The 27,530-nt window shown below is 41.8% G+C and overlaps 1 protein-coding gene across 4 annotated transcripts in view; it reads left to right on the forward strand.

Moving 5' to 3' along the window:
- Window positions 1-27,530, forward strand: part of dgkzb (diacylglycerol kinase, zeta b) — a 70,754-nt gene that overhangs the window by 17,030 nt on the left and 26,194 nt on the right. For 2 of the 4 annotated variants that reach the window (XM_078167660.1, XM_078167661.1), the window contains exons 1-12: window positions 11,677-11,723; window positions 18,920-19,923; window positions 21,944-22,052; window positions 22,624-22,719; window positions 22,879-23,094; window positions 23,286-23,354; window positions 23,444-23,515; window positions 23,897-24,013; window positions 26,452-26,526; window positions 26,793-26,894; window positions 27,046-27,128; window positions 27,263-27,323. In XM_078167660.1, coding sequence (XP_078023786.1) covers window positions 18,944-19,923; window positions 21,944-22,052; window positions 22,624-22,719; window positions 22,879-23,094; window positions 23,286-23,354; window positions 23,444-23,515; window positions 23,897-24,013; window positions 26,452-26,526; window positions 26,793-26,894; window positions 27,046-27,128; window positions 27,263-27,323 — 1,980 coding nt within the window. In that variant the 5' untranslated portion in view covers window positions 11,677-11,723; window positions 18,920-18,943. Of the gene's footprint in view, window positions 1-11,676; window positions 11,724-18,919; window positions 19,924-21,943; window positions 22,053-22,623; window positions 22,720-22,878; window positions 23,095-23,285; window positions 23,355-23,443; window positions 23,516-23,896; window positions 24,014-26,451; window positions 26,527-26,792; window positions 26,895-27,045; window positions 27,129-27,262; window positions 27,324-27,530 lie in introns of those variants that run through there. The other 2 variants (XM_033635460.2, XM_078167662.1) reach the window with 2 other exon arrangements.

The following is a 27,530-nucleotide window of genomic DNA, read 5'->3' on the forward strand; positions in this document are numbered from 1 at the left end:
CCCATCCATGATGTCACAGCAGGTCTTTCACCTTTGACAAGGGATCAGATGACATCACTGATGGAGGAAAGTCCGTCAGGCTGCACACAAATCCACATCTCCTGTTGTTAGATCGGCAGACACTAAAGCTCACACACTAGAATTTTAAATTTTTAATAATGAAAATGTGTGTTTTTGGTACTGAATGATGAGCTGACACTACTCAGGTAGTGCTCAGGTACACTGTACTCTACCTGCTCAGGTACACTGTACTCAACCTGCTCAGCAGCAAACAGCAGACAGATACAGTTTAAGTCTCGCTGGTGGAGCGTTCAGCAGCTGAAGACACTTTCTGTCCTCAAATGTTTGTTATTTTCACCACAGTCTTGATGAAGAGCTCCAACAAGCCGATCAGGACTGCCGTTGTAATGTGAGACGTCCTCCGATTAATTATTTGTTGTCTGATGTTATTCTTGTTACCCTGATCTGACCTTGACTTGTTCTAAACTTGAGTGTGGGGTTGACACACAGAGGAAGCTGTGTGTCTGCTATATGTGGCCTGGCCTTCATTATGCTGTGTTACTGAATATAGGGACTCTGCTTCGCTTTAACATCACACAAACAACACAGTGAGACTGTGTGTTGTAAGTGTATCATGTTCCCTAGTGTTGACACGTGTGTGGTGAGCTGTGTTGTATGTCTGATGTTGTAAATCTGAGGTGAAGCTGTCAAACAGGAACGTCATGGCCGCCTCCTGATGTTTAATGACCATCAGGCTGATATTCTTCATGATTATGGATTAGGGATGCACCGAATATTTGGTAACCGAATATATTCGGCTGAATATTGCAAAAAACACACATTCGGTATTCGGTGGAATAAGTGAAAAGCAAGGCCGAATAATAGCGGCGTGTTTTGATAACGCAATCAAACAGCTTGCCGTGACAGGCGGAGTAAAATGTCGGCAGTGTGGCGATCCGCCCGTCACGGCACTCGCATTTGCGACTACAAATATTTTTGAGCGAGCAAAATAGGCTTAAATCATTCAGTACGCTGTGCTAGCAGCCTATAGATTTCAACCACCAGCAGAAACGAAAGGCGAATCCCATCGATTGAACGGGGGTCACAGACACAGACAGTAATGTATTCCTGTCAAATATGGCGGCCATCGGCTTACCCGACGACGGAGAAGTCGGCTCCAATAATATCCTCTTCTTGGTGTCATGACTGCCCAGAAGTACCTGAACAGCCGAGCCAGCCGAACACAGGTATGTGACGTGTCAGAGAAGAAACGAGCCGTTCAAAACCTCACCGCACTTTAAGGACTGTTAATTACTTATGAAAGGGAGGAGGGTGGCTTTTTGATTTTTATTTTATTTATTTATTTTACTTTGACCCCCCCTATGTTAATCACTTATTGATGCTGTTTTTGAAGTATGAATAAGTCAATAAGTAATTTATTCCATTGAAGTATCACTGATGTAGCCAATAATAGAAAAGTGATTTATCTTTTCATAAATGACAAAAGGCACATCTGCCTCATTTTCGCTGTGATATCGTGATACTACTCAGAACCATGATATTTTCATTGGTTTTGTACAGTGGGATCCAATTTTGGTACCGTGACACACTAATCTGGAGGGGGTTCATCTGCAAAAACTAATGAAAAACTAAACAACGATATTCGGTATTCGGTACTCGGTATTCGGCCAAGCGTTTAATAATATTCGGCTTCGGCTTTGGCCACAAATTTTCATTTCGGTGCATCCCTATTATGGATTATATGAAGGTTATCTGTGCAGACTGAGACAGCAGGATCATGAACTGTGACCTGGTTCAGGTGATGCAGGTGACAGACTGTATGAGTGCTGACTGAGAAGATGAAACAGTTTGAACTAAGGAAGGAAGCAGGATGAATGTTGCGAAATAAACTTTGTTACACTGAAGCAGGAGGACAGACAGACAGACAGACAGACAGAAACATGCTGCGTTCACATTGATGCATCAGTATTAATAATCTAATAATGTCAGATATGATGACATATCTGAGGACTTTTACATTTGACACTTATTTCTGCCATTTACAATATTAGAATGTCAGTTTCTCAAAGCGCTAAAGAATTTAGCGTTTTCTTATTCGTCATACCAGTGTGACTCGAAACCGAAACATGTCATGTTGGATGGGTTGTGCTGAAATGTGGTTAATTGACTGCAGTGCTTTATGGTGCTGCTGTTGTGCTGCTTTGTCTGTCTGTCTGTGTGCCGTCATTGTCCCCCCTTTATCACCGTGACGATGACAGATATACATTTGTTTTGTTCATTGTGTTGGAAATGGTTGTGCAGTGTGAGAGTGTGTAAATTGTGAGTCTCAGACTCAATATGTGATAGTTGGCAGCGCTGCATGTTTTCGGGACCAGCTTGCGTGCCCTGGTGCGTGTAGAACTGAGAATTACATACACAGCTTAAATTTTACATGCACCACCATGACAGAGGTGGGTCCAAGTCATTGCTTTGCAAGTCACTAGTAAGTCCCAAGTTGTAAACTTGGCATTTCAGCTCCTAGACAAGTCATAATGCGCTCTTTAACAAATGAAATGCCAATATTAAATTTACAAAAATGCATGCTCTTTGAAATTTGCTTTTCTTTGTTGTTAAAAAGTTACTTAGTTGTTAAGCTAACGTTAGCTAAGCACTAGCTAGCTACATATGCTGATATAAGCCTCAGCTTACTGTTCTTTGTGCAACTTCAAATTTCAGACAAAGTTGGAAGTTGTTGCATCTTCATCTGTAATTTTTGACCTGTAATGCGAACTGGGTTTCATGTTTTTTGGAGCTCGGTAACGTAACGTTGGTTCCTCAGGGTTCTCTCCTGCAACTTGATTAGATGCTGTCGGGTTAGTTAAGATCAGGAAATAAAGGGAAATGTTTTGATTCAAGGAACACTTTTTAAATAACATACTTTTAATCTTTGGACTTTGGGGAAGGAATCAAGTATTTTCAAGTTAAAAGGCTCAAGTCTGAGTTAAGCCACGAGTCATTGGTGCTGAAGTCCAAGGCAAGTTGCAAGTCTTTTTCAGATTTTGCCAAGCCGAGTCTAGAGTCATCAAATTTGTGACTTGAGTCTGACTCAAGTCCATGTCATGTGACTTGAGTCTACACCTCTGTACTGTGCATACTGGTATTCAGGTGGTATTTTGAGCTCTGCGTAATGATGCTCAAAGGATCAGAGACTGCAATAATGCCGTTGGGTTAAAAATATCTTTATCCTTTTTGTGATTTAAACATTTTAATTCCTGCAAAGGGAGTTGGCGCTCCTCTGAGGGTCAGTGACATCATACTGAGGTCACACAGACAACATGCAACAGGCTTATAATTATCTGGACTGTTAGCTGATCAGCATCACAACTCTCTGTTGATCCACACTGACATGTCTCCACATCTGTTGGATCTGTTGTGATGAAATGTGGGTCAAGGTTCATGTTCCCCTCAGGATGAACTGTAATGACTTTGGTGATCTTTCATTCATCCAGCGCCACCATCAGGTCGACTCTGTGTTAAATTAGCTCATGTTAGCATGCATGACGTCAGATAAAACCCAAACTGTCTTCATGGCTTCACACCAACACAGATAAAATATATTTATTGTAATTTGAGTGAAATGACCCTTTAAAGTAGTATTTTTATACTATGTGTGTGTGTGTGTGTGTGTGTGTGTGTGTGATGCAGCTATAGAAGGAACTAGGTTACTGCATCATCCAGTTTTAGATCCTCAGAGACCGAAACGTCTCGATGTGATGAAGCTGACACGGAGAAGAGACACACCTCTGACCTCTGACCTCTGTGAGCCGGTCAGCTGACGACATATTCATGAGGTGAAACCTGAGTGTGTGTGTGCGTGTGTGTGTGTGTGTGTGTGTGTGTGTGTGTGTGTGTGTGTGTGTGCGCGCGCGTGTGGACCCAGGGACTACACAGACCCATTTCCTGAGCTATCTTTGTCACTCTCTTGCCCTGTTTCTATAAATAGTCTGGTCCAGGAGGGACTGTGGCTCTCAGGGAGGAGGAGGAGGAGGAGGAGGAGGAGGAGGAGGACAAAGAAGAAGACATAGTGGAGGAGGAGCAACTGGAGGAGAATGATGAGTTAAAAGAGGAAGAGAAGGAGTGAGGAGTATGGGACAAAGAAGTAGAGGACCAGTAGGAGGAGCAGAGGTGCTGGGAGATAACAGTGATCACAAGGAGGAAACAAAGATAGAGCAGGAGGAGCAGGATCATAAGAAGAGGAAAAGTGGAGGATCTTGAGGAAGAAGAGGAGGAGAACAAGGAGCTAGAGGAACATGAGGAGTACAAAACAAAGAAGTAGAGGCGGAGGAGGTGCTGGAAGATAACTGGGATCTAGAGGAGGAAATAAAAGATGGAGCAGGAGGAGAGGAATCACAGGAAGAAGAGGAGGGAGGAGGAGGAGAACCAGAAGAAGGAGGCTGACAGAGACAAGAGGAGGAATAGGAAGAGCAATAGCACCTGGAGTAAAATGAGGAGCTAGAAGAAGAACAGGAGGAGCATAAGGAGAAGAGGACAAAGCGGTAGAGGACCAGGAGGAGGAGGTGCTGGGAAATAACAGGGATCACGACGAGGAAACAAATATGTAGCAGGAGGAGATCAATTAGCTGGAAGAGGAAGAGGAGGAGCATGAAGAGTACAGGACAAAGATGTTAAGGACGAGAAGGAGGAAGATGGGGAGAGGGAGTACCAGAGCTCCTTTTGATGAGGCAGGCTTAAGCAGGAGCAGAAACTGATCTTTTCAAGCAAAAAGCAGCAGGAAAGAAGAAGAGTAGGAGGATTAGGAGGTGTGGAGGAGAAGGGTGGACCAGAGGGAGGAGGAAGAAGAGAAGAAGGAGCACCTGAAGAAGAATGAGGAGCTGGAAGAGGAAGAGGAGGAACATGAGGAGTGTAAGACAAGAGAGTGGAAGACCAGGAGGGGGAGGTGGAAGATAACAGGGATCATGAAAAGGAAACAAAGATGGAGCATGAGGAGCAGGATCACAAGAAGAGGAAAAGTGGAGGAGGAAGAGGAGGAGGAGATTTAGTGTTGACAAAAGAACAGATGAGGATAAAGAGTTTCACCTCCTTTTGAGGAGGCAGACTTTAGTAGGAGGAGTAATGGAGGTGTAATGTAGGGGGGGAGGCAGGTGGAGGAGAAAGAGAACCAGAAGAAGGAGGGAAAAAAAGGAGAAGGACCACCTGGGGGAGAATGAGCAACAGGAAGAGGAAGAGGAGGAGCATGAATACAGGTCAAAGAAGTAGAAGACCAGGAAGAGGAGGTGCTGGGAGAAAACAGGTATCACGAAGAGGAAACAAAGATGGAGCAGGAGGAGGAGAAGAGGAAAAAGTGGAGGATCTGGAGGAGAAGGAGGACAATGAGCTAGAGGAGGTAGAGGAGGAACATAAGGAGTACAAAACAAATAAGGAGATGACCAGAGGGAGGAGAAAGATGAGATTTAGTGTTGATGAAATGGAAAAGGAGAAAACAGATGAGGATAAAGAGCTTCACCTCCTTTTGAGGAGGACTTTAGCAGGAGGAGCAGCTGATTCTTGTTTTGGCTCACAGAGATGAAGTAAAATGCAGCAGTAAAGAAGAAGACAAAGAGGAGGAAGAGGAAGACGAGGAGGAGGAGATGTGTTGGATGAGGTGGAGGCAAATGGGACCAGAAGGAGGAGCAAGAAGAGGAGAGGGAGCATGTGAAGAAAAACAATTAGCAGGAAGAGGAAGAGGAGTACAGGACAAAGAAGTAGAGGACCAGGAGGAGGAGGTGCAGGGAGATAACAGCGATCACAAAGAGGAAATAAAGATGGAGCAGGAGGAGCAGGATAATAATAAGAGGAAAAAGTGGAGGATCAGGAGGAAGAGGAGGAGAACAAGGAGTTAGAGAAAGAACATGAGTACAAAACAGAGGAGTGGAGGCGGAGGTGTAGCAGGAGGAGGAGGAGGAGAAGGGTGAGAATTAGTATTGACAAAAAGAAGGTAAAGGAGAGAGCAGATGAGGATAAAGAGCTTCACCTCCTTTTGAGGAGGCAGCCTATAGCAGGAGGAGCAGCTGATTCTTGTTTTGGCTCACAGAGAGAAGAAGTAAAAAGCGGAGGAGGTGTGATGGAGGAGTGAAAGGTGGGCGGTCAGGAAGGAAGGAGAGGTCAAAGGTTAGAAAACATCCTCAACACAAATGTATCTTTGTGTTGAGGATCTTATTTTAAACTCGTGGAGTCAAAGGTCGTCGCTCCTGGTGACAGATTGTCTCCGAGTCTCAGTAAGCAGCGAAGGATCCGACCACCAGGTGGCAGCACAGGAACACCAAACTGTCAGTACATCTTCCACTAAAAGAAAAAACACTTGTAACCTATGTATTAACAGGACGTTGATGTGAGTGTGAGCTGATGAAGTGATGGTAGTATTTACAGTAGAAGTATGTATTAGAGTATTAGTGGTATTATTGGCGGCAGGGGAAACTGATCACATGTATTAATCAGATTTGTCTCTGCTGCCTGCTGACTGACTGACTGACTGACTGACCCTAATTAGTTTATTTGTCCTCTCACTCTGAAAGCTGATACCTCACTCTCACCTGATCCAGCGTCCGTTTTCTTCACCATGGCAGCAGCAGCAGCACCACCAGATTAACCCTTTATGGGACAATACTGATCTCTAGTTTCTCACACTTTCTGTGCAGTCATAATATATTATTGGTAACTTGATGAATCACTAAATAAATTTTAAGTATGCAGCATCTAAAGGCAATAAAATCTGTCATAATGAAGGCCAAAAAATTTGGTTTAATCTCTTTTACCACAGGCTTCAAACTTCTGTGTGTCACCTTAATGTCCCTTTATTAATATATATTTATTTGATTGAGTTAAGGGCCCCCCTAAGGCAGGATGTGGGGCCCTGGGGCAGAATGTGGGTTCCTGACAGTAGGACAAGGGGCTGTGGGTGCAGGATGTGAGCACCAGCAGCAGGATATTTGGCCCTGGTGGCCTAATGTGGGGTCCTGGGGCAGGATGTGGGGCCCTGGGGCCAGACTCTGGGGCCTCGGGCAGGACTTGGGTCTGTAGGGCAGGTTATGGGGCTCCAGGGCTGAATGTAGGGCCCTGAGGCCAGACTCTAGGGCCTTAGGGCCGGACTTGGGACAGTGGAGCAGGATGTGGGGCCCTGTGGCAGGAAGTGAGCACCTGCGGCAGGATGTTTGTCCCTGGCGACCTAATGTGGGGTCCTGGGGCAGAATGTGGGGCCCTGGGGCCACAGTGTGGTGCCCTAGGGCAGAACGTAGGGCTGCGGGAACAGAATTTGGGTCCCAGGGGCAGGACATGGGGCTCCAGGGCAGGATGTGGGGCCCTAGAGCAGAACGTAGGGCTGTGGGACACTATTTGGGGCCCGGGGGCAGGACATGGGGCCCTGGGACAAGGTGTGGGTTCCTGAGGCAGGATATAGGGCCCTGTAGCTAGACTCTGGGGTCTCGGGCAGGACTTGGGTCTGTAGGGCAGGATATGGGGCTCCAGGGCAGGATGTGAGGCAGGAAGTGAGCACCAGCGGCAGGATGTTTGTCCCTGGCATCCTAATGTGGGGCCCTAGGGCCACAGTGTGGTGCTCTAGGGCAGAACGTAGGGCTTTTGGACAGAATTTGGGGTCCGGGGGCCAGAGTGTGTAACCTTGGGGAGGGATATGGGGCTGTGGGGCAGGATGTGAGGCCCTCTGGCCACCATCTAGTGCCTTGGAGCAGGACGTGGGGCCCCAAGGCAGGATATTGGGCCATAGGACAGGGTGTGGGGTCCTAAGGGCAGTGTCTAGGGCCACTTTGCCCTTTTGGTAATCTACCTTTGCTGCAACTGAACGCTGGCATTATTTAAGGGGAATCCAATATGGAGGAATTAAGTATTAAACAGATGAGGCAGGAGTCTGTCGGCAGGTTTCACTGGTCAGTTTTCTGACCTGATGAGAGGCATCGGACATCTTCTTTTTCTTCTTCTTCTCCTTTTCATTTACATGTTCAGATGTTGACAATAATTTAATCTCCACATGAATGAAACAGTAAATAGAAATAATCCTGATGGAGAATCCAGTTTCTCCTTCATCCGTTCATCAGTCACTGAGCTCTAATTTCAGCAACAACTAAACAAAGTGCAGCATGTCGTCTCTCATGAATGATGCAAGCAGTCCCAAAGCCAATCAGTGACAGGAAAGTAACCGAGTACATTTACTCAAGTACAGATTTTAGGTACTCAGACTTGATTATTTTCATTTTCTGCTACTTTATACTTTTGCTTCACCATGTTTGGAAGCCATGTTGTACTTTTTACTGCACTACGTTTGTCTGACAATAATACATACTAATAATTATGCAGATTTAGATAAATAATGCAAAAATATAAATGAATACTATTTCATACTTCTACTTTACTACATTTTAGAGGAAAATACTGTAGTTTTGCTTTTTGTCACTGAGACGTTTCTGAAACATGAGAAACTTTTAAAATAAAATGTAATTTAATGTAATTTAATTAGATCTGATTTAATTTGATTTAATTTAATTTAATTCAAGTTATTTTGTAAGGGATCTAAATAAGTTGGGAACCAGCTGTTTATTTTTATTCATTTAAGTGTTGTTTTTTTTTATAAATTAGGACCTCTATAAATAGTTTAATAAAAAAAAATTAAAATATATTTCTTATGTCAAATTTTAATCTGTAAAGTAACCACACATGAATGTAGTGCCGTAAATAATACAGTATTTACCTGTGAGATTTAGTGGAGTAAGTTGCATCAGATGAAACTACTCAAGTAAAGTACAAGTACGTGAAAACAGTACTTGAGTGTGTGTACTTATTGTGTGTACTGCAGTACTGCAGTGAGGTGCGGCCGGTCATAAATAGCCTGAGCAGGTCAGTGATGGCGTCTTGGTGGTCACACGGCTGCAATCCAACCAGGACAGAAGCTGCTGATCTTTTAAGCCTCTTCCAGCTAATCTGTCTCCTCATTTAAAAGTACCAAAGAGGAAGTCATACCGTTCACAACCACAGAAGAAGAGGAAGTCTTCATTTTAAGGAGGACTTGTCACAGGAAGTCATATTTCACTGGTCCCTTTGATGTGACTCGTCATATTTACCCCTCCTTGGCCTGTGTTTGATGTTGTCTGTGGCTCTACAGGAGAAAATAACCCTGATGATGTCATTGTGATGTCATCAGGGTAGTCTCAGCTCGGGCTTGGAGACTGCAGATGTCTATAATACACTCTGCACTACAGACTTGAAGTGTGGAGTTTCAATGTAATCTCATTCCATTATATTTTGACACTTGGGCAGAAGGGGGCGGCCTTTTGCGTTGTGTCTTGATGCTGAAGGGTTAGGCGGCTCTGGATGCAAAAAGTAACGGCATGAGTAGACTCACGTGACTGTAAAGAGGTCGGCGTTTAAGTTTAGGCAACAAAACCACTTGGTCACGGCTCGGAAAAGATTGTGGTTGACGTCAGTCATGTCAGTTGACTCATTTGACTAATATGTGACGTGAGAAAATGACTCAGCATTGACTTTTAGTTTCACCCAGGACACAAACAGTGGTCTCCTGGGTCAAAGTCCTGTCTGTTGCGCTGAACGTCTAGGTGTATTATGGGAAATGTAGGATCCAGTGTTTTTAAGATTAAAAGTCAGGATATCTCCACCTCTGCTGCTCAGATTATAACCACCCTGTTTTAATCTCACAACAACAGCTGCTTTAGAAATATAAAATTACTGAAGTGAGTGTTGAAACATGATTGATCTGAATATATTCACATACAGATTTATTACTGGTTAGGTTATTGTTGCTCAGCAGGTTTCCCTTATTTCAACTAGAAGAGCTGCTGTCAACCAATTAGGCTCCAGTTTTAACACAATGATTTAAGTGTGTAACTTTCTTATCTGTGTAAATATATTCAAGAAAGATGTGTGAACATCTTCAAAGCTGCAACAAACAATTATTTTAATTATCCATTAATCTGTTGATTATTTTTTTATGAATTGTTTGGTTTGTAAAGTGTCAAAAATAGGAAAAACCCTGTCAAAAGTTCTGAGAGCCCAAGATGACATAATATATTTAATATAGATTACAGAAAAACAGCAGATATTCACATATGAGAGGCTGAAACCTGAGAATATTTTTCATTTGTGCCAAATTAAAGAGCTATTATCAGCTGATCGATCAATTGATTGTTTTCAGCTCTTTGTTTCCAAAGTCTGAACTGAAGTCTGGAATCATCTACAGATGTAAAATACAAACATTTTGTATTTTACTGTATCTTTTTTTTTTGTAATTTGCAGCATATCTTAGAAAGAAAAATAGGTTTTTAGAGCTGATGCAATGAGTCCATTAATTGATTGGTGACTTGTCAGAAAATTATTAATAAGGCCATTATATAATAATAATAACAATAATGATAATAGTGACAATAGTGAAAATAATAATAACTTTCTTTATATAGCACAATTCATGAATTAAATGTAACACAAAGTACCGAACATAAACACGATCAAAACATTTTAACAAAAAAAACATGATAAAAATTTAGGTAAAATTCAATTAAAACTACAGTCTAAGACAGGATAAAACAACCATCACTTAAAAATAAATTTCTGGAGAAAGCAATGGTAAAAAGATGTGTCTTAAGATTACATTAGCAGATTTAGAGCCCCAACACCGTCAGGCAGACTATTCCAGACTTCAGGGGCATAATTAATAAAGGCTGCCTCTCCATGCCATATTCATAATTGTTTAATAATTTAAGTCCTTTTTCAAGGAAAAATTAATAACGTATGGTTTTGCTTTCTGAAATGTGAAGACTTGCAGCTTTTCTTTGTTTCACAAGTTAGTAAACTAAATATCTTTGTGGGTTGAACAAAAAAGAAAAGACATTTTAATATGTCAGCTTCTGCTTTAGGACGTCATGCTGGGTATTATTCTTTTTTTCTGAGTCTGTTTTCTTCCCAGTTATGAAATGGATAAAATAATTGGAAGATTAATTGGTAATAAAATCAATTTTTAGTTGCAGCCCTGGAGATTTTTCCTGATTAAATAAAGATTTATTTTGTTTTTCGTTTATCTTGACCTTAAAAGATATTTCGTCTGTGGTCTTTAAGGAGACATGGTCGTGGTTGCTAAGCCACTCACTCCACAGTAACAGTGAAGCCACCAACAGAATCTGATTCCTCGCTCATTAGTGACATCATCGTCAACAACACATATGTTTATTGTCATTTATCCGTCAGGGCGCAGAGGTAGAGAAACATGATGAGACTTCATGTTTGGACATATTAAAATAAAAAGCAGCTTCTCTTCCTGTTGTCTTATTTTGGTTAAATCGGATCCATAATGCAGCAGCGCCACCGCCACCGCCGCCGCCGCCGCCTTGAAGTGTTAATGAAGAGTATTCTGGGATGTTGGAGTGGGCCAGCGGCTCCATTCATCTCCGGTCAACCTGCATTACAAAAGGATGAGCTGATCCTAAATCAGCTGGTCTCTGGTCAGCCACTGGTTTGACATGGAGCAGAGAGATGGTGACGTGAAGCTGCTCTGTGATCAGATTCAGCTGCTCTGAGTGTGTGTGTGTGTGTGCGTGTGTGCGTGTGTGAGGGTTATTTTAAAACAACAGCTTAGTCTCTCTCGCGCTCTCTCTCCTCCTGCCTCTCTCACAGTGCGTTTCCTCCTCTGACTGAACGCATCTTCCTCTCAGGTTGTATAAAACTAAACTTGTTTCTGTCTGTGAATCAGTGCTGTGATTCTGCCTGTGTTGTCTCAGTGTTATTAATCTACTGGACCATCTCAGATAGTCTGTGTGTGTCCTGTGTCGACCTCGCTCCTGACTGAATGACACAGATTACACTTCTGAGGTTGTTTATCAGCCACATGTTGAAACTTAGTGTTTGATTTATGATCTGAGGTGTTAATGTTTCTCTTTTCAAAAGTTTTAAAGCTGGGCAATATTCCACTCTTTTGAAAACGTTCAACTTCAGTACCGACACTACAGGTGGAAACATACTTTGTTCATGCGCTGGTCAATTTTGCTTCCATAACATGTCTTGTTTCAGACAAGTGGAAAGAAAGCATCCAAAATACACAATTAGATTTATTTTAGTTCAAAAATGTGCATATTTAAATACAAACATTTTTGAAAGCTTGTAATAAAAATAATCATTTTTTGATGCGTAAATTTCATGGTGGCATCTATTACGTAAATTTTTACCCTAATGTGTTTTACTCCAGTTGTCTAAAAATGTGTATTTATATTACATCTCTTAAAATTTCTCAAAATGAATTTTTCCTCTGAGCCAAAAATGTCCTGTTCAGTTGCACTCACCAGATTTTCCAGATTTATTCCTGTCTATATTCCAATAATTTTTAAGAGGGGGTTTGTTCATGTATCATTTATATATATTGATTTATATAATAGTAATTTATTTCTAAAAACATGCCGAAAATGGATTTTTTTATGGCTGTTCACAGTATTTTCTGATTCATGGAGTGATAAGAATAGAGATCCCAATTTATCTCCTTAAAAAGCTTTGATTCTAATGTGACAACAAAATGAATGAAGTATTGTGAACCTGACGTTATCCAATGTTTAAATTTCCGTTCTGGAAATGTATAGAAATCTGTGCATATTTAAGCCTCGTTTATATGTTTAAACATACATTTTTAGAAAACCCATTTAATATAAAGAATACGTAACAGTAAGGTCATTTAAATTATACTTGTCTAACTGTAAGTAATCATCTGGAAAAGTCTGATGGTGATATCTATTAGTGAAAAAAAATCACCCTATTCACCTGGGATGTCTGCCATTAATAACTGTACTTTTATTTATTAATGTGTTATTCTGCTGCATAACATCCTCTCTTTTATTAACCAAAAAGCAAACTATGTTGTCTAAACCCAACAGCAAAAGCACAGGAACTTTGCCTCAAACAGTAGTCAAAAATGAGAAAAATTTTACTTCAAATTAATTTGATTAAAAATAAGCGAACAGGATCGATAGTTTGATCAGACATTTGATTTATTTTAACCTGAGAGTGGCCTCAGAGAGCCTGCACGTATGGTTTTTGGAAACAAAAGCCAAACCTCTCATTACAGGCTCATTAAAACCAAACTTCTCATTACAGGTTTTAATGAGCCTGTTATGAGAGGTTTGGTTTTTGTTTCCATTTGGGCCCTCAGTAATCAGTCCAACTTTTCCCTCCACTACGATGCACCTGTATGTGACCGTTGGAGGGTACCAGTGACATGGGCACGTACTAATGGCTGCAGTTTTTCATGTGATTAACGGTCTCAGTTAAGTCCCAAATCTACGTTGTTTTGTTTTCGTTCATGGCTTTGGTTAACTAAATATGTAACCACAGACTTTATAAATAATGGACTTTGCTACTGTGACGTCACCCATTGGTTTGTGGACTCCTGTTTTGAAGCCTCGAGTTCGGCATTTTTGTACATCACCATCTTGGTTTTTTGGAGTCAGAAGTGACCATATTTGGGTGACACGGTAGAGCTGTGGAGGAGCGAGGGGTGGATCTGACTGAGAAACAGAGAACACTAGTCACAGACATCTTGTCACTCAAAGCAGCCCCGACCTTAATCATGCATAACTTTAAGCCTTAATTAAATGTAAACGGGTCACTTATATAAAAATTCACCCCTGTACAGTTGTCACGAATGTTGAAATTAGCTTTAGAGACCAAAAATGTTTTTCTACCAGGCTGTAAATGTTTATTTCTGCTGTAAAGTTGGGCATTTTAACATGGGGGTCTATGGGGATTGATTCGCTCTTGGAGCCAGCCTCAAGTGGCCATTAGAGGAACTGCAGTTTTTGGCTTCATTTTAGACACTTGGACAGTTTTATATGACATAACATAGAGTTCCTCTGTAGTGACTCTTCTTTTCCTCTGTAGTTGTGTGTCACTCAGCCTCAGTAACAACACGTCTCCAGGCTGTCTGAACTGCGTCAGATATGTCAGTCGTCTCTGTGTGTCCACATGTTGCGTCACCTGCTGTTTATTACAGCTCTATGAAAAGTCACATCTGCTGCTGTTTGTCAAACCAACAATAGCATCATAAGTAGTGAGCAGAATGTCTCAAATATCTGATACTGTTGTTTGGTTTTATAGTCGACAGAGAGGGAGACAGATAAGACTGTTTTCTATCTGCCGAGAAGGAACTCAGCTCAGGTCTCTACTGCAGTTTTATTTTCATAAAGTTAATTTAAGAAGAGAGATAAGATATAAAAACTACAGTAATTAAGAATAACCCAAAAGTTGAAATTATGATTGAGAATAAGAGATATTAGAATACAGTTTTTGTGCTCTATCAGACTAGTTTGTGGTGTTAAAAATATTCAGGTATAAATTTGGTAGTTTAGTGGAGTTCAAACTCTCCTGTAGCAGAGAGAGTCAATTGACCTTTCGCTAAGTCCCGCCCCCTTGCGACAAGCTGTTGGAGTAAGCATGGAGCCCACACTGTAACTAACTGCACTCCCTGCAGAAATATGATCATATTTTGGAAAGCTGAAACAGTGATTCCAGAGAGAAGTAGACAGAGGGGTCTACAGTCTGTGTTTGAAGGATATATCCAGGATGTCAAACTGACTCAGCAGCAACAACAGGTTAAAAAGACAAAGATAGTTAGAAGCTAAAGCCGAACTATAGGCTACAGATCACAGTGTAAAAGTGAACCACCACATCACTGCTGATCACCACACAAGACAATGAATATAAAGGGAAACTTTGCTGATATTGAACCAGCTGTGTGGCATCGCAGTGTGTGCAGATGAACGGTGTTAATTAATTGTAAGTTGCAGTCCTACATGTGAAAATGACAGGTAGTTTTGCTTTAAAGATGTACAGTGTATTTTCCACTGTGGTACTACAACATGTAACCTGAGTGCAGTGTCAAGGACTTGTTGCTGAGCGCAGCAGTAAGCTGCTGGACGTCAGCCAGCCTCTGATCACAGGTAACCTGATCACTGTGACTGGCCGCTGCTCAGACAGGTAACAGGTGACAGGTGAGGCTGCACAGTGAAAGTGAGGAAGAAGTGCTATAAATAGAGAGGTTTCCCTGCAGAGAGTGTGTGTATGTGTCATAGTCGCCTCCTCATTGAGTGCTGCTCACGTCATGTCCTGCAGATTAGCTGCTGTCTTTAATGATCCCTGAAATACGGCAGGAATCAGGTTAATGACGGCAGCCTGCTCCACTGAAACACTTTCTTTATCAGTTTATTTAACAAGGACGGAGTGCATTAAGAAACATTCAGTTAGTTTTTTGTCTGTAGTCCTAGAGAGACATTAAAAAGTCACTATATAAACCAAATATATGATTAAAATTATATTATTATTATTGGCAAGCTGTACAATATAATATCTCAGCTTTTATATTTTTTATTTAAAATGTAGTTTGATGTTGTATGATACACATATTTGCATACTTTTTTCTATTTCTTTTTTCCCTATATACTGTATATTTTATTATATATTGCAGCCTAATGCACATATTTTTACATTTTATTTTTCTTGTAATTTCTCAGTGCTTCTGTATAAGAGCAACTGTGATTTTACCAATCCCCCCGCTCCCCCTGGATTTAATAATACAAATTTATTCAGATCATTTAAAGGCATACAGAGCAGTATTAAAAAGATAAATGATAAAAGGCAGTGTGCAGAACTCACCTGCTTTATTATGTGTTTATAGTTTCACTGTGTTATTAGAGCAGCGTGCAGAACACACAGAGGCATGATGCTTACGTTGTGTTGGTGGTGGCTCAGTGAAGCTGTCGTCACAGACTAATTACTGGTGTAATGTTGTTGTTTAGAGGGCGAGGAGCCAGCAGGTAGTGGCCTTAATTACTGTTGCTTCCTGTTGACATGTTGCCCCCCCCTCCCCTGTGGAGACGACCCCACACTTCCTCTGAGTGTTTTTATAATTCATGTTTTGTTTAAGCGACACTTAACATGACAACAAGAAAACACATCTAATGAACCACCTGCTTGTGTTTTACTGCGACTACTTCTGAAGCAGAATTATGGTGGTCACTATTTATGTTTGACACGTTCAGATACATTCTTGAAATTTGCAACTTAATGAAACTTTTACTTCATTTTATACAAAAGCAACACCCTCTCTTTTGTTCTAAATATTTTCATTAAACACTCCTCTTTGACTGCAGGAACCTAATTTATCAACACGTCTCATTTAGAATAATAAAGTAGCAAATAAATGTTTGTTATGGCCACTGAACAAGTGAACAGGGAACAAGTTGGTGATAAAATAATGCCCTATACAGGACCGTTGTTCTCTGTGTCTTTAATGTTATTATGTTTTATTTTTATTCACCGTGAATCATCACAGAGATGATGGATTTTAAAACTCAAACTGGTGCATAAAGAATTTTCATTAATGACCATTTTGTCAGTCATTTTCTCTACTTATCGATAATATTTTATAATAGTCTTTATTACCCCTGCTGCACACAAAGCTATTTTTATGTCTCTTTATACTGTAAATGGAGGATGAAATAAAACATGATTGCAGGATTAAAGTCAAAAGATCCTCTTCTGTTCTCTTTAACAAGTAAGACAAGCCTCCCAAGAAAAACACATTTCTGACGTCTCCTCACCATTGATCATTTTCACATGATCCTTAAGAATTAAAGGGTTAGTGCACCCAAAAATGAAAATTCAGCCATTATCTACTCACCCATATGCCGATGGAGGCTCAGGTGAAGTTTTAGAGTCCTCACAACACTTGCAGAGATCCCAGGGAAGAAGAGGTAGCAACACAACTCCACCTAATGGAGGCTGGTGGCGCCCCAGATTCAAACGTCCAAAAACACATGATTGAAACCACAAAATATCTCCATACTGGTTGTCTGTAGTGATCCAAGTGTCCTGAAGCCCCGACATAAAAAGTTGTTTGGAAAAATGTCATTTGAACTCTGTTTTTAGCCTCACAGTAGCCTGCAGCTCTAACTGCCTCTCTGTGCATCAGCGAAAGCACGTGAACACACATGAATGCGGTGCCCATGTCTCACGGTCTCGGTGACAGATCTGACATTTGATTAACTTGAGACTTGAACCCTTAAAAACTCTGCCTGTGGCTTTTTCCTCCTTTGTTCTCAAAATAAACAAAAAGCCAAAACTCAGGAAAAGCTACATTATGAAATGTACTTGTTACCATGTGGACTGTAAGAACAATAGAAAATAAATATCGTAAAACTTCAGTTAATAGCCCGGGCTATTATTTGCTTAAATCACTGAAATCTACAGGCTTATGTTTGGGAAGGGCCTTTAATTCCTTTCATACAAAACTGTTGCTCAGCAAAGATCTGGAAATATTGTCAAACTGTTTATTTAAACCAGTATGAATATTACTTGTATAAAAATTAGGCTTTAGATAATCATAGAAATTATGAATCATTCATTTGATCTAGCTTTGACAGACAGCGCATTGGAGAGAGAGAGAGAGAGAGAGAGAGAGAGAGAGAGAGAGAATTACGACACTCAAGGATTATAGCACCCAGGGCACTGACACAACACCACTTCATCCTGTTAAAACAATACAAACGTTTTTATGAAAACTCTTTGATTCTTTTGATCTGAGGACCCTTATGGACTAAAGGAATAGGAATAACTTTCAGGGTAATCGAGAAGTGGACACATAGTTTGAGGTAACCAGTTACCCAGTTTTATACATTTGAAGAATGTCTATAAAAAAAAAATGAACTGCTTGGGAACCAGACCAGGTGTCTAATTGAGACAGGCCTTTATTTGTCAAAATGTGTAGCCACACCAAGTTAGTAAAAAGGACTAAGCGTATAATTGGGCCTTGCTTTTAATTGGAGTTTCAGTAAGACAGTCGTGTTGAAAGGCCTGAAACTGATGTGGAAAATCACTGGAGTTCATCTTTACATGTCTGCAGTGAGAGGAACTGGTCTCAGCTGTTTTAAATTTATTAACACTGTTGAAAGAAAAATATTCAAATAGCAGGTCACTGTTGTCAATATTTAGACCTGACAGACCTGTGACCTGTGACCTGTGACTTGGACGCACCTCAGTGTCTTGAAATAGCTCTTTAATAACACTGATCGCAACTTTGCAATCACTTTGTCAGCCGGACACATACTATTGTATTTACAGTCTGTATAAACGTGTATCAAAGTGTTATAACAGCAATTAAACACATATACAGAGTGAGATGGTCCAGTAGTTTAATAGAGAGCCGAAGTCATGACATCACTTCCTGTCTAACCTCAATACAATTTCCCATTGAGAAATATTTTTGAAAGTTCTTTTTGGTGAAAATGCTGTTTTTTTTCTTTTTTAAAAATCAACGGAAAACATAAAAATAAAAAATTGCAATGATATTAGATCTTTAATTTAATTTAATTTTTTAAGGTTTTTTTTTTTTTTTGGCTTTTGCTTTTATTGGACAGGGCAGGATAAGAGAGAGGGGAAGACATGCAGCAAAGGGCCATGGGCAGGAATTGCACCCACAGCCGCTACAGCAAGGACATTGCTTTTGTACGTGGGACACCTGCTCTGAGTTGAGCTAGTATGTGCCCCAGAACTTTATAATATTAAGTCCTTAAATATAAAGATATGGAGTGAAACACACCACATACTGTTCAGAGTCTCTGTTTCAAGTCCGAATTTTAAGTTATTATTGTCGTTAGTTATTATCAGTGAGATTTTGAGGTTTACTCTCTTCTGAAACAGAACCTGGAAGTCACAGTTTAACTTCGGCTCTCTATAAGTCTGATAACTGATGTTTGTGCTGGATGGATGAACATAACTGTCACTTCCTGTAGTTTCCTTGATGTAATATTTTAGTATCAGCCTGTGGTGTGGAGCTCTGACCTCCAAGCTAACTACTCTCTGCGTCCAACAGCCAGGGAGGAGCAGTTCAGGCGACATGGACACTTTTTTCCGCCGTCACTTTAAGAGGAAGGAATCTGCTCTGCAGGTGGGCTCAGAGGTCAAATCCTGCCGGCAGCGGAGGCCCAGCGTGGCCATCCCCACAAGCAAGGCCCGCAGGAGGTCCAGCGTCGGGCTTCCCTCCTCCACCCTGACCCAACGGCGGCGCTCCAGCGTCCAGCTGCAGGGAGCACTGCCGTGTGCAGGAGGGGGCCGTCTGGCAAAGTCGGCCAGGCACAACAGGTGGGGGGGACATGTCCGCAGGCGCTCCAGCACCACCACCCCCAGCCTCAACCCAAGGTTTGCCGTGTGCAGGAGGAAGGTGGGGAAGCTGCGGACCATCGACACCCACCTGCTGGGGCCCTCCATGCTGCTGGCCAGTCTGATCCAGATGGCCGAGGAGGAGGAGGAGGGGGCGGGGCTGCCAGCCGGGGAACAGCAGGTGGAGGTGAGGGGTGGGGCCAGCAGCAGGAGAATGTTTTCCCGCTCCAGCAGCCTCCACTCAGACGGAGACGATGAGAGCAGTGACTATTCCAACGACAGCCAATCAGAAGCCAGCCAGTTGGCAGAGGAGGAGGATGACACCTCATGGTCTCCTGATCAGCACTTCTCCCCCTCCTCCACCCCTTCCTCCTCTACCGCCTTGAAGGTGATGAGAGAAACTCCCCAGGCGCCGGCTCCATCGCGGCCCCTCATCAGGGCCCCTCGCTGCCTGCGGAGGAACTCCTCTCAGGTGTTTGCAGGAGACTCTGCTCCTTACGGCCGCTGTCGGGCCTCCAGCCAGAGGAAGAGGAGGAGGATCTCCACCATCTCCAAGGCTGGGAGCCCCTGGCCCGGAAGAGGCCCCCCGCTGCCCAACCGCAGGAGCTCAGTCTACTACCTCAACCACCCGGCCTTCTATAGGGGCCCCGGAGCCCTCAGCCCGCTGGGGGCCCGCGGCTACAACTCCCAGCTGGAGACCTGGAGCGGCTTCCTGCTGTATGTAGTCCTCATCTCCAACATGGTGGCTCAAGTTAGCCGAGCTTAACTTCAGTGGCTCTCTCAAAAGAAATCTAATATAACTAAGTCATTGTTCCTCTGTTGGCCTAATGTTCATTTCAGAGTATTGAAGACCACACTCCAGCTGAGTCTAACAAAAAAGAGTTCAGGATTAGTCATGCTGTTCACACCAAATTCCTCCTACCTATGTTATATAAATTAGAGATGGTAACATCAGACAATTTTTACCTCTTTTGGAAGTGAAAATGAGTCATCCTCAACTTGTGATGTCAGTTTTGTTTAGAGAGAAAAGACTCAGAACAAGGTTAAATACAAGCGGCCTTTCCTTTTAGTCCAGCGCTCCATTGACTCGAAACTGGTCTGCAGTCCATTGCAATCCATTTTGTAAGGGAGTTAGTTTGTCGGTCACAGTTAGACTTACTCAGTTTGCATTTGGCTGCTAGCACTAGCATCAGAGGCTGTGCTAACTCTGAACTCTGGGTTCACTGCTAAATGTTTTGTCTCCCCCATATTGCCCCACTGAGTACGTGGTTTCATTTTGAGCCGCAAAACCCTTTCAGCATTGTTAACTAGCAGCTCAAAATTGACCGCAGGGTGGGCACATTGTTTCAGCAGCAACACGGTTGGGTTGGGACTGTGTTACTAGTGGTAATTTTCCAATGAGCAGTGCCGCTGGCTAGCACCCACCAGACCTGGTTGGTGCACAGTGCAGTAAATTGAAGAGCATCAAAATTAATCTATGAACAAGAATATTCTCTGTGGTTGACTGATAAATGGTGAGATATTGACATTCCTGTCCGCAACATTAGTTGTGTTCTGGTTTCAAAATGATGGAAACAGTTGGAGAACAAAGACAGGATGCAGTTCTACAGGGTGTTTTTTTTTTTAACTTACATATTATATATATATATATATACATATTTTCCTAAATAATATAGGTTTTTTTTATTATTATTATTTTATCTCAAATGGTTTAAAAATAGTGCCTCTTATGGCAAATATGCGACACTGTCCCCTAAAATACAAAGTTTTGGACAGAATACAAACCGCAAACCTGCAACACCCACAATGTAAAAATGAATCTTTATCCAGGATTGCTGATTTTAGGGCAAATCTACAATGAACGTAATAAGGCAGTTATTAACTAAAAGTAATGAACAGTTGACATATTTAATAAATACAGAAAATTTTGAAGAATTCTTAGGAAACAGAAGAACAGTTGAGAGACAGACAACACGTCTTGTAGGAGTCATGAGAAGTGTTGGACATTAAGTCATAACATGACACTCAGCTGGGGATTCTGCTGCAGACACAAACATCCTCCACAGAGCTGAAGCTCATTAGCAGCTTGAGCTAACAATGACATGAACACTGATCACAGCACAGCATGAATGTGTGTATGTGTGTGTATGTGTGTGTGTTTCGTGGCACCATGTCAGTCTGAATGCTGTGAACAACTTCACAAACATGGAGGTCATATGATATTAATAACAGCAAATACGTGCTCCTGATTGGCTGGCAGGTGTCTGTTAGAATTATTTTGCGCACCAAAAGAATAAAACAAGTTTTAAAATCACTGTAAAGTTAGGCTATATTAGGCTGCTGGAAACCATGGCAACAAAGACAGAGATTACATCAATGCTTTCAGTCAACGAAATTAAGTGAGAATAAAACCCCCAAAAATGAATGACACCTTTAATTTTTACAGTGCTGCTTGTTTGATATGAGAAATAAACTTCAAGAAGCTATGTGATGCATTATTTTTGCTCATGACTCAAAGTCGCTGGTGGCGAAACAGTTTGCTGCATAAAAGAATAGTTTCTCTAGATTTGATGTGCAGCTTGAAACTCCAGCAGTGTGAGAATGAAGAAACATTTCCAGGCTTCACTGCAAAGGAAAACATAACATGACAAAACCACAAGATGCACATCTAATAACATTAAACGATCTGATCTGAAGTCTTTTTCCTTAAAAGTTCTTTGTCCTCTTCTGCTTTCAGGAAAGCCATTGCAAAGTCAGGCCTGCAGCACGTGGCGGCTCAGCCCAACATGTCGACGTCAGGACAGACCGACCCACTGCAGGAGCCCAACAGCACCATCGACTGGAGCGTGAGTCAACAAACGCACCAGCTACTGAGCCAGCCAGTTAGCATTAAGCCTCACATTATGTTAGAAAGACATTACAATGAAAAAGAAGCTTCTTTGTAATTATGTCATCAGTAAAAATCAGTGAATGTACAGCTCATATCAGAGGCCGCTATGCTGTACTAAAATATATAGTACAACAAAGTAAAATCACTAATGGAAATACTGACGTGCTGCTGCTGGTTGAAGGGTTCAGGTTACAAAAGATTTATTTAAGAATTTGTAAGATTGTTGCTGTAGAATTTTTTTGATCCAGAACAGAACACAAAAAAACAATACTGAATCATTCACTATTGTTTTGTCACGCTGATGATGGCTCTTTAGCTGGAACACGTCCGAGTCTGTATGTTTTTTTTCCCCCATTTTAAATAAGCAAATTCTACTATGCCAGGTTTTTTTTTTCATCTCCGCCAGTACTGTGCATCTTTTTATATTGTCTAAGATTTTTGAAGTTGTTCACACTGCTATTTTTCTTCAGAAATATCTTCTTCAGAAATGTTTATATCTGCCTTACCGTTTATTTTATCCATCGTAGGACAACGCCCAGTACGGGGACCACATCTGGTTTGAGACCAGTGGCTCTGGAGACTTCTGTTATGTTGGGGAGCAGTACTGTATCGCTAAATCACTGGTGAGTCACAGTGCCCCCTCTGGTCACAAACACGGTACTGCCTGTTCATGAAATGTAGTTCAAACCCTGCTACAGTACTGTAGGTTTTGTCTTGTCCCACCTCATAATTTGGTACAGCAGTTAGTATAACACTGAAATAATCTGTTGTTATTTCTGCAGCAAAAGTCCGTGGCGAGGAAGAAATGTGCTGGGTGTAAGATATCGGTCCACACCATGTGTATGGAGCAGCTGGAGAAGGTAAATCATCTCTGGATTATTGACAGCTTCACTCTCACATTGTTTTTCTGTCTTTCCTCACAGCTTCTCGTCTCTGTTCAGATTAATTTCAGGTGCAAGCCATCGTTCAGAGAACCAGGATCTCGAGCTGTTCGAGAGGTCGGTCTGGTGTCATTCACATTATTTGCTGTGAAGTCAGTAGTTTGTGTGATCATTGCTTGGTGAATCTTAACTTCTGTAATCATCAAGCGAGAAGAAATTCAGTGGAAAACAAGTTTATATTAAGAGCAGGATCTGAACTCTGGTGCTGCCATATAATGTCAAACTGGTAACACACTCTTTATTTGCAGTCCAACGTTGTGCGACACCACTGGGTCCACAGGAGACGTCAAACAGGGAAGTGTCGACAGTGTGGGAAAGTGAGTCTCCATCAGCAACTTAAAACGTTTTTACTGAAAATGATTCAGACCCTGAAAACAAACTGAGTCTCTTCTTTTATCTCCAACAGGGATTTCAACAGAAGTTTTCATTTCACAGTAAAGAGATTGTTGCCATCAGCTGCTCGTGGTGCAAACAGGCGGTAAGTTCACAGTCACACAGCTGTTTGATAAAGAACAGGAACCTGCAGTTTCACATGTCTCAAAGTTTCATATTCTAAATGTGTTTGTGTTAGTGTTTATTTGTGCTGTTTAGTTTATATGAAGTGATACTGAAAGTTGCCACCCACTGAGCGGAAATGCTGGACAAATAAACTGCAGTAGGAGTTTCCTGTTTAACATGTAAGATTTGTTGTGTGGATAAAACACATTCCATCTCTGCTTAGTCAGAAAGAGAGGAATCAGCCTTAGAACCTGAGTTTTGAGGCTGAATTCTTAAGTCTAGTATTAAAATGCAACATATGACATAATAACACAAAGAGCATCTGCGTTAACCTGGATGTGACTTCCTGTCTGTGTTTCAGTATCACAATAAGGTGACGTGCTTCATGCTGCAGCAGATAGAGGAGTGCTGCTCTCTGGGAGCTCATGCTGCCGTCATCATACCTCCTACCTGGATCATCAGGGTCCGCAGAACACAGGTAAACACGTTTGTCCATCTGCACCTATAAGGACCCCCTTACTGACCTAATGCATTCCCCAGCTCCGAACATTAACCATCGCAGATAACATAACATCGGTATTTCATTTTTAAATATCACAGTTATCATCAACACCACTAAATAGCGACACCCCCACACAACCCTTAAATCTAATTCCAACAAAGCTTTATACCAGAGATATTTGATAAAGCGAGATACCCCACTCAGCTCACTTCCTGATTCAGTGACGTCAGCGCCACGCCCCCGTAGGAGACTTGCGGCAGCTCTGAATGTATTGTCGTCAATGAGGAAAATGAACGTGATCACAATTTATGGTCAATTCTTTCGCCTTATAGTCACTAAAATAAATATTGGGTTCGTTTTCCACAAGCCACACATTTTATCAACATTCTGACACTAAAGCTGCATTTTTCATCTGCACAGATCAAGAGAAAATGAACTTTGTTTGAGCCCTGTCCGTCTCAGAAAACAAGTTCTCGCGAGATCTTGTGATCTTGATAAACAGGTGGTAAAATCACAGCTTACAAACAGTTATTTACCTCTAGTAATAAATACAAAATGCCCAAGCTTTGTGCAACAATAGGCTGCAATAATAGAAAGAATGTATTTTCATTCCACCTGCTTCTCGATCCGCATACACAGACATCCACAGAGCCTCTGTTCAACACGGTGGTGGGAAGTGGGGGTTGAGGGAGAACAGGCTCTGATTGGAGGGAGAGCTAACCACGCCCACTTAGGAGACAGGAAGAGTAACCGTTTTCTTAACATTGGATAAGCCTACGGTGGGGTATCTCCTTTATCCAATATCTCTGTTTATACCAAGGCCTAACCTCTCACCAGTCCTTTGAACTAGTGAGGAGCAGCCAAAATGTCCTCACAATGCAGCGATGTCCTGGTGTTACGTTACACTTTAGTCCTTAAGTTAATCTGAAAAATTATAAAGCACTAAACTTGTACATATGAGGTTTTTATTGGAGAGCAACATGACTTTAACATAACTCCTAATTACTAATTAACCACTTAACCCCACAATTATTATCTTAAAGGATTTTTAAAGGATTTTTCAACCTGGGCTCTATTTCCCCATGTGTATGTGTGCGTATGATTCATAGGTACAACTCGTTCTAAAACTTCAGTATTGAGGGGGGCGGATGCAGCCGGCAGCCGCGAAACGAGCTAAAATGATAACGGGAGCAAATGCGTCCCGTATAAGTTTACGCGTTAAAAGTGCTTTTTTTCGCCACGGACCGGTTCAGATCTCCAGTGCTATCTCTGTAAATAGCATACTAAGCGTTTCGAACATTGTTTATATAACATTACCTCCACTGTGTCTGTAGCTCTCTCTACTCGTGGGACAGCCGTTTTCTTGAGGAAGAGGTGTTTCGGGATTGGATGTCTTCTCTTCTTCGGCTGGCAGTAGTCATCTTGGGAGAAGTGAGCACTGCAGACTCGATGGTCTGCAAGGCGCAGTGTCTGGACAGGAGTGTTAGCATCCATTTGTAGCACAACTAGCCACAACTTCAGCATCTCGCCGTCCGACAAAGGCAGCCTATGGAAGCTGTACGGGGTGTTGTGCGACATCCTGTTCTTGCAATTCGGATAAACACAAACACAAACCATTGTTTATAATTGATGCAGTAAAACTCTCAACTGTACTCCGGGACAACCAGCGCCACTCGGATCGGCGCTCTGCATGGCTCCTCTGTTTTCTTCCGGCAACAAGCAAAGCTCTCGCCAGATGACATCACAGCCCAGAGGAAGTGAAGGGTAAGGGAAACGCTTAGTATGCTATTGACAGAGATAGCATCTGAACCGGTCAGTGGCGAAAAAAAGCACTTTTAATGCGCAAACTTATACGGGACGCATTTGCCCCCATATCTACCGTTTTAGCTAATTTCGCGGCTGCCGGCTGTATCCGCCTCCCTCAATACTGAACCAATTTTAGAACGAGTTGTACCTATGAATCATACGCACACATACACATGGGGGGAAATAGGGCCCAGGTTGAAAAATACCAAAGTTATCCTTTAACTACATGACTGACTTTTATTTTGTTCATTACAGTTGTGTTGTTTCTTATTTATCAGTGTGTTTTTATGTTATTATTTGTACATTGTTTATTTTTTAATTTTTCTACAAAGAACTTTGGTCAAAAGTAATTGTTTTAAAGGTGCTGTACTTACTCGTGAAACTACACAGTATGGGTGTTGTAAACCACTTATTTGGTGTCCATCTTTATGTTAAGTACAGGACAGTCATATTTTAATATAAAGAGAAAGTAGAACAAAACTTTGGCTATTCAGTAGTTGGTCCCCACAGTGTGAGTATACCATCAGGGTTCTCACACTGTAAGATAAACAAAATAAAATACACACACATAACATCTGATGTCGTTGTGTTTATCTTCCTCTCTGCAGTCATCTCTAAAGTCGAGTAAAAAGAAGAAAAGGACGTCGCTGAAATGCAACAAATCGAGCAAGAAGGGGTCAGAGGTGAGGAAGTGACGAGACTCAACAGGTTGTTTTATCAGTTTACAAATCTAAACCAAAGCTTGTTTGAGGTATACCAGCAGGTGACACCTTCACTGCTTTAAATCGTTCATCTTTATCAGCTGAGTTACAGTCTGAATTTGTCTAAATTTGATTTTAGTCTTTGGAGTAGCTGTAATATAAATAGAATAATTGCTGTATTAAGGTTAATGAGTTTGGATGATGTGATGTGATGAGATTGTAAATGTGTTCGTCTGTGTGCCTTTCAGCTCCAAGATGGCCGCTGGAAGCCCTTCCTGGTGAAGCCTCTTCCCTCTCAGCTCATGAAGCCTCTGCTGGTGTTTGTTAACCCCAAGAGTGGAGGAAACCAGGTAGAGTCATAGCCCCCAAGGACGTTGTTTTACTTCCTACAGACTGAAGGAGAAAATAAACAACAAAAGTGCAATTGAAATCAATCAGTGTAACAACATGAAAAAGGAAAATACATCCAGACTGAAAATAACCACAATTTGTTTCTCTCAGGGAGCCAAGATCATCCAGTCCTTCATGTGGTACCTGAACCCTCGACAGGTGTTTGACCTGACAAAGGGAGGACCAAAAGAGGGGTAAGATCAGCTACACTGACCCAAGGGTGCATCCAAATTCGCTTGTTTCCATGTGGGAGAGAGAGAGGAGGGATCTCTGCGGATACTCGAGTGATGACACGTGATGTTGATGCTCTGCTCTGTGTCTCCTGCAGGTTGGAGCTGTACGCCAAAGTGCCCAACCTGAGGATCCTGGCCTGTGGGGGTGACGGAACAGTGAGTCCAACACTGTTCAACACATCCTATACTAGGGCTGCCCCCTAATAGTAGTCGACCAAACCTTAGTTGACCGGAGCTGTTAGGAGCTGCGCCTTTGTCAAAAAAAATCAAAACCCATATGACCGGACCATATTGGAATTTGATTTGAAAGGACAGACACAGGAAGTGTCCACGCTCAGCAGTCAGACAGGAGTCAGGTTAATT

This window comes from Epinephelus lanceolatus, chromosome 5 (assembly GCF_041903045.1).
Source record: "Epinephelus lanceolatus isolate andai-2023 chromosome 5, ASM4190304v1, whole genome shotgun sequence".
Classification (NCBI taxonomy): domain Eukaryota; kingdom Metazoa; phylum Chordata; class Actinopteri; order Perciformes; family Serranidae; genus Epinephelus; species Epinephelus lanceolatus.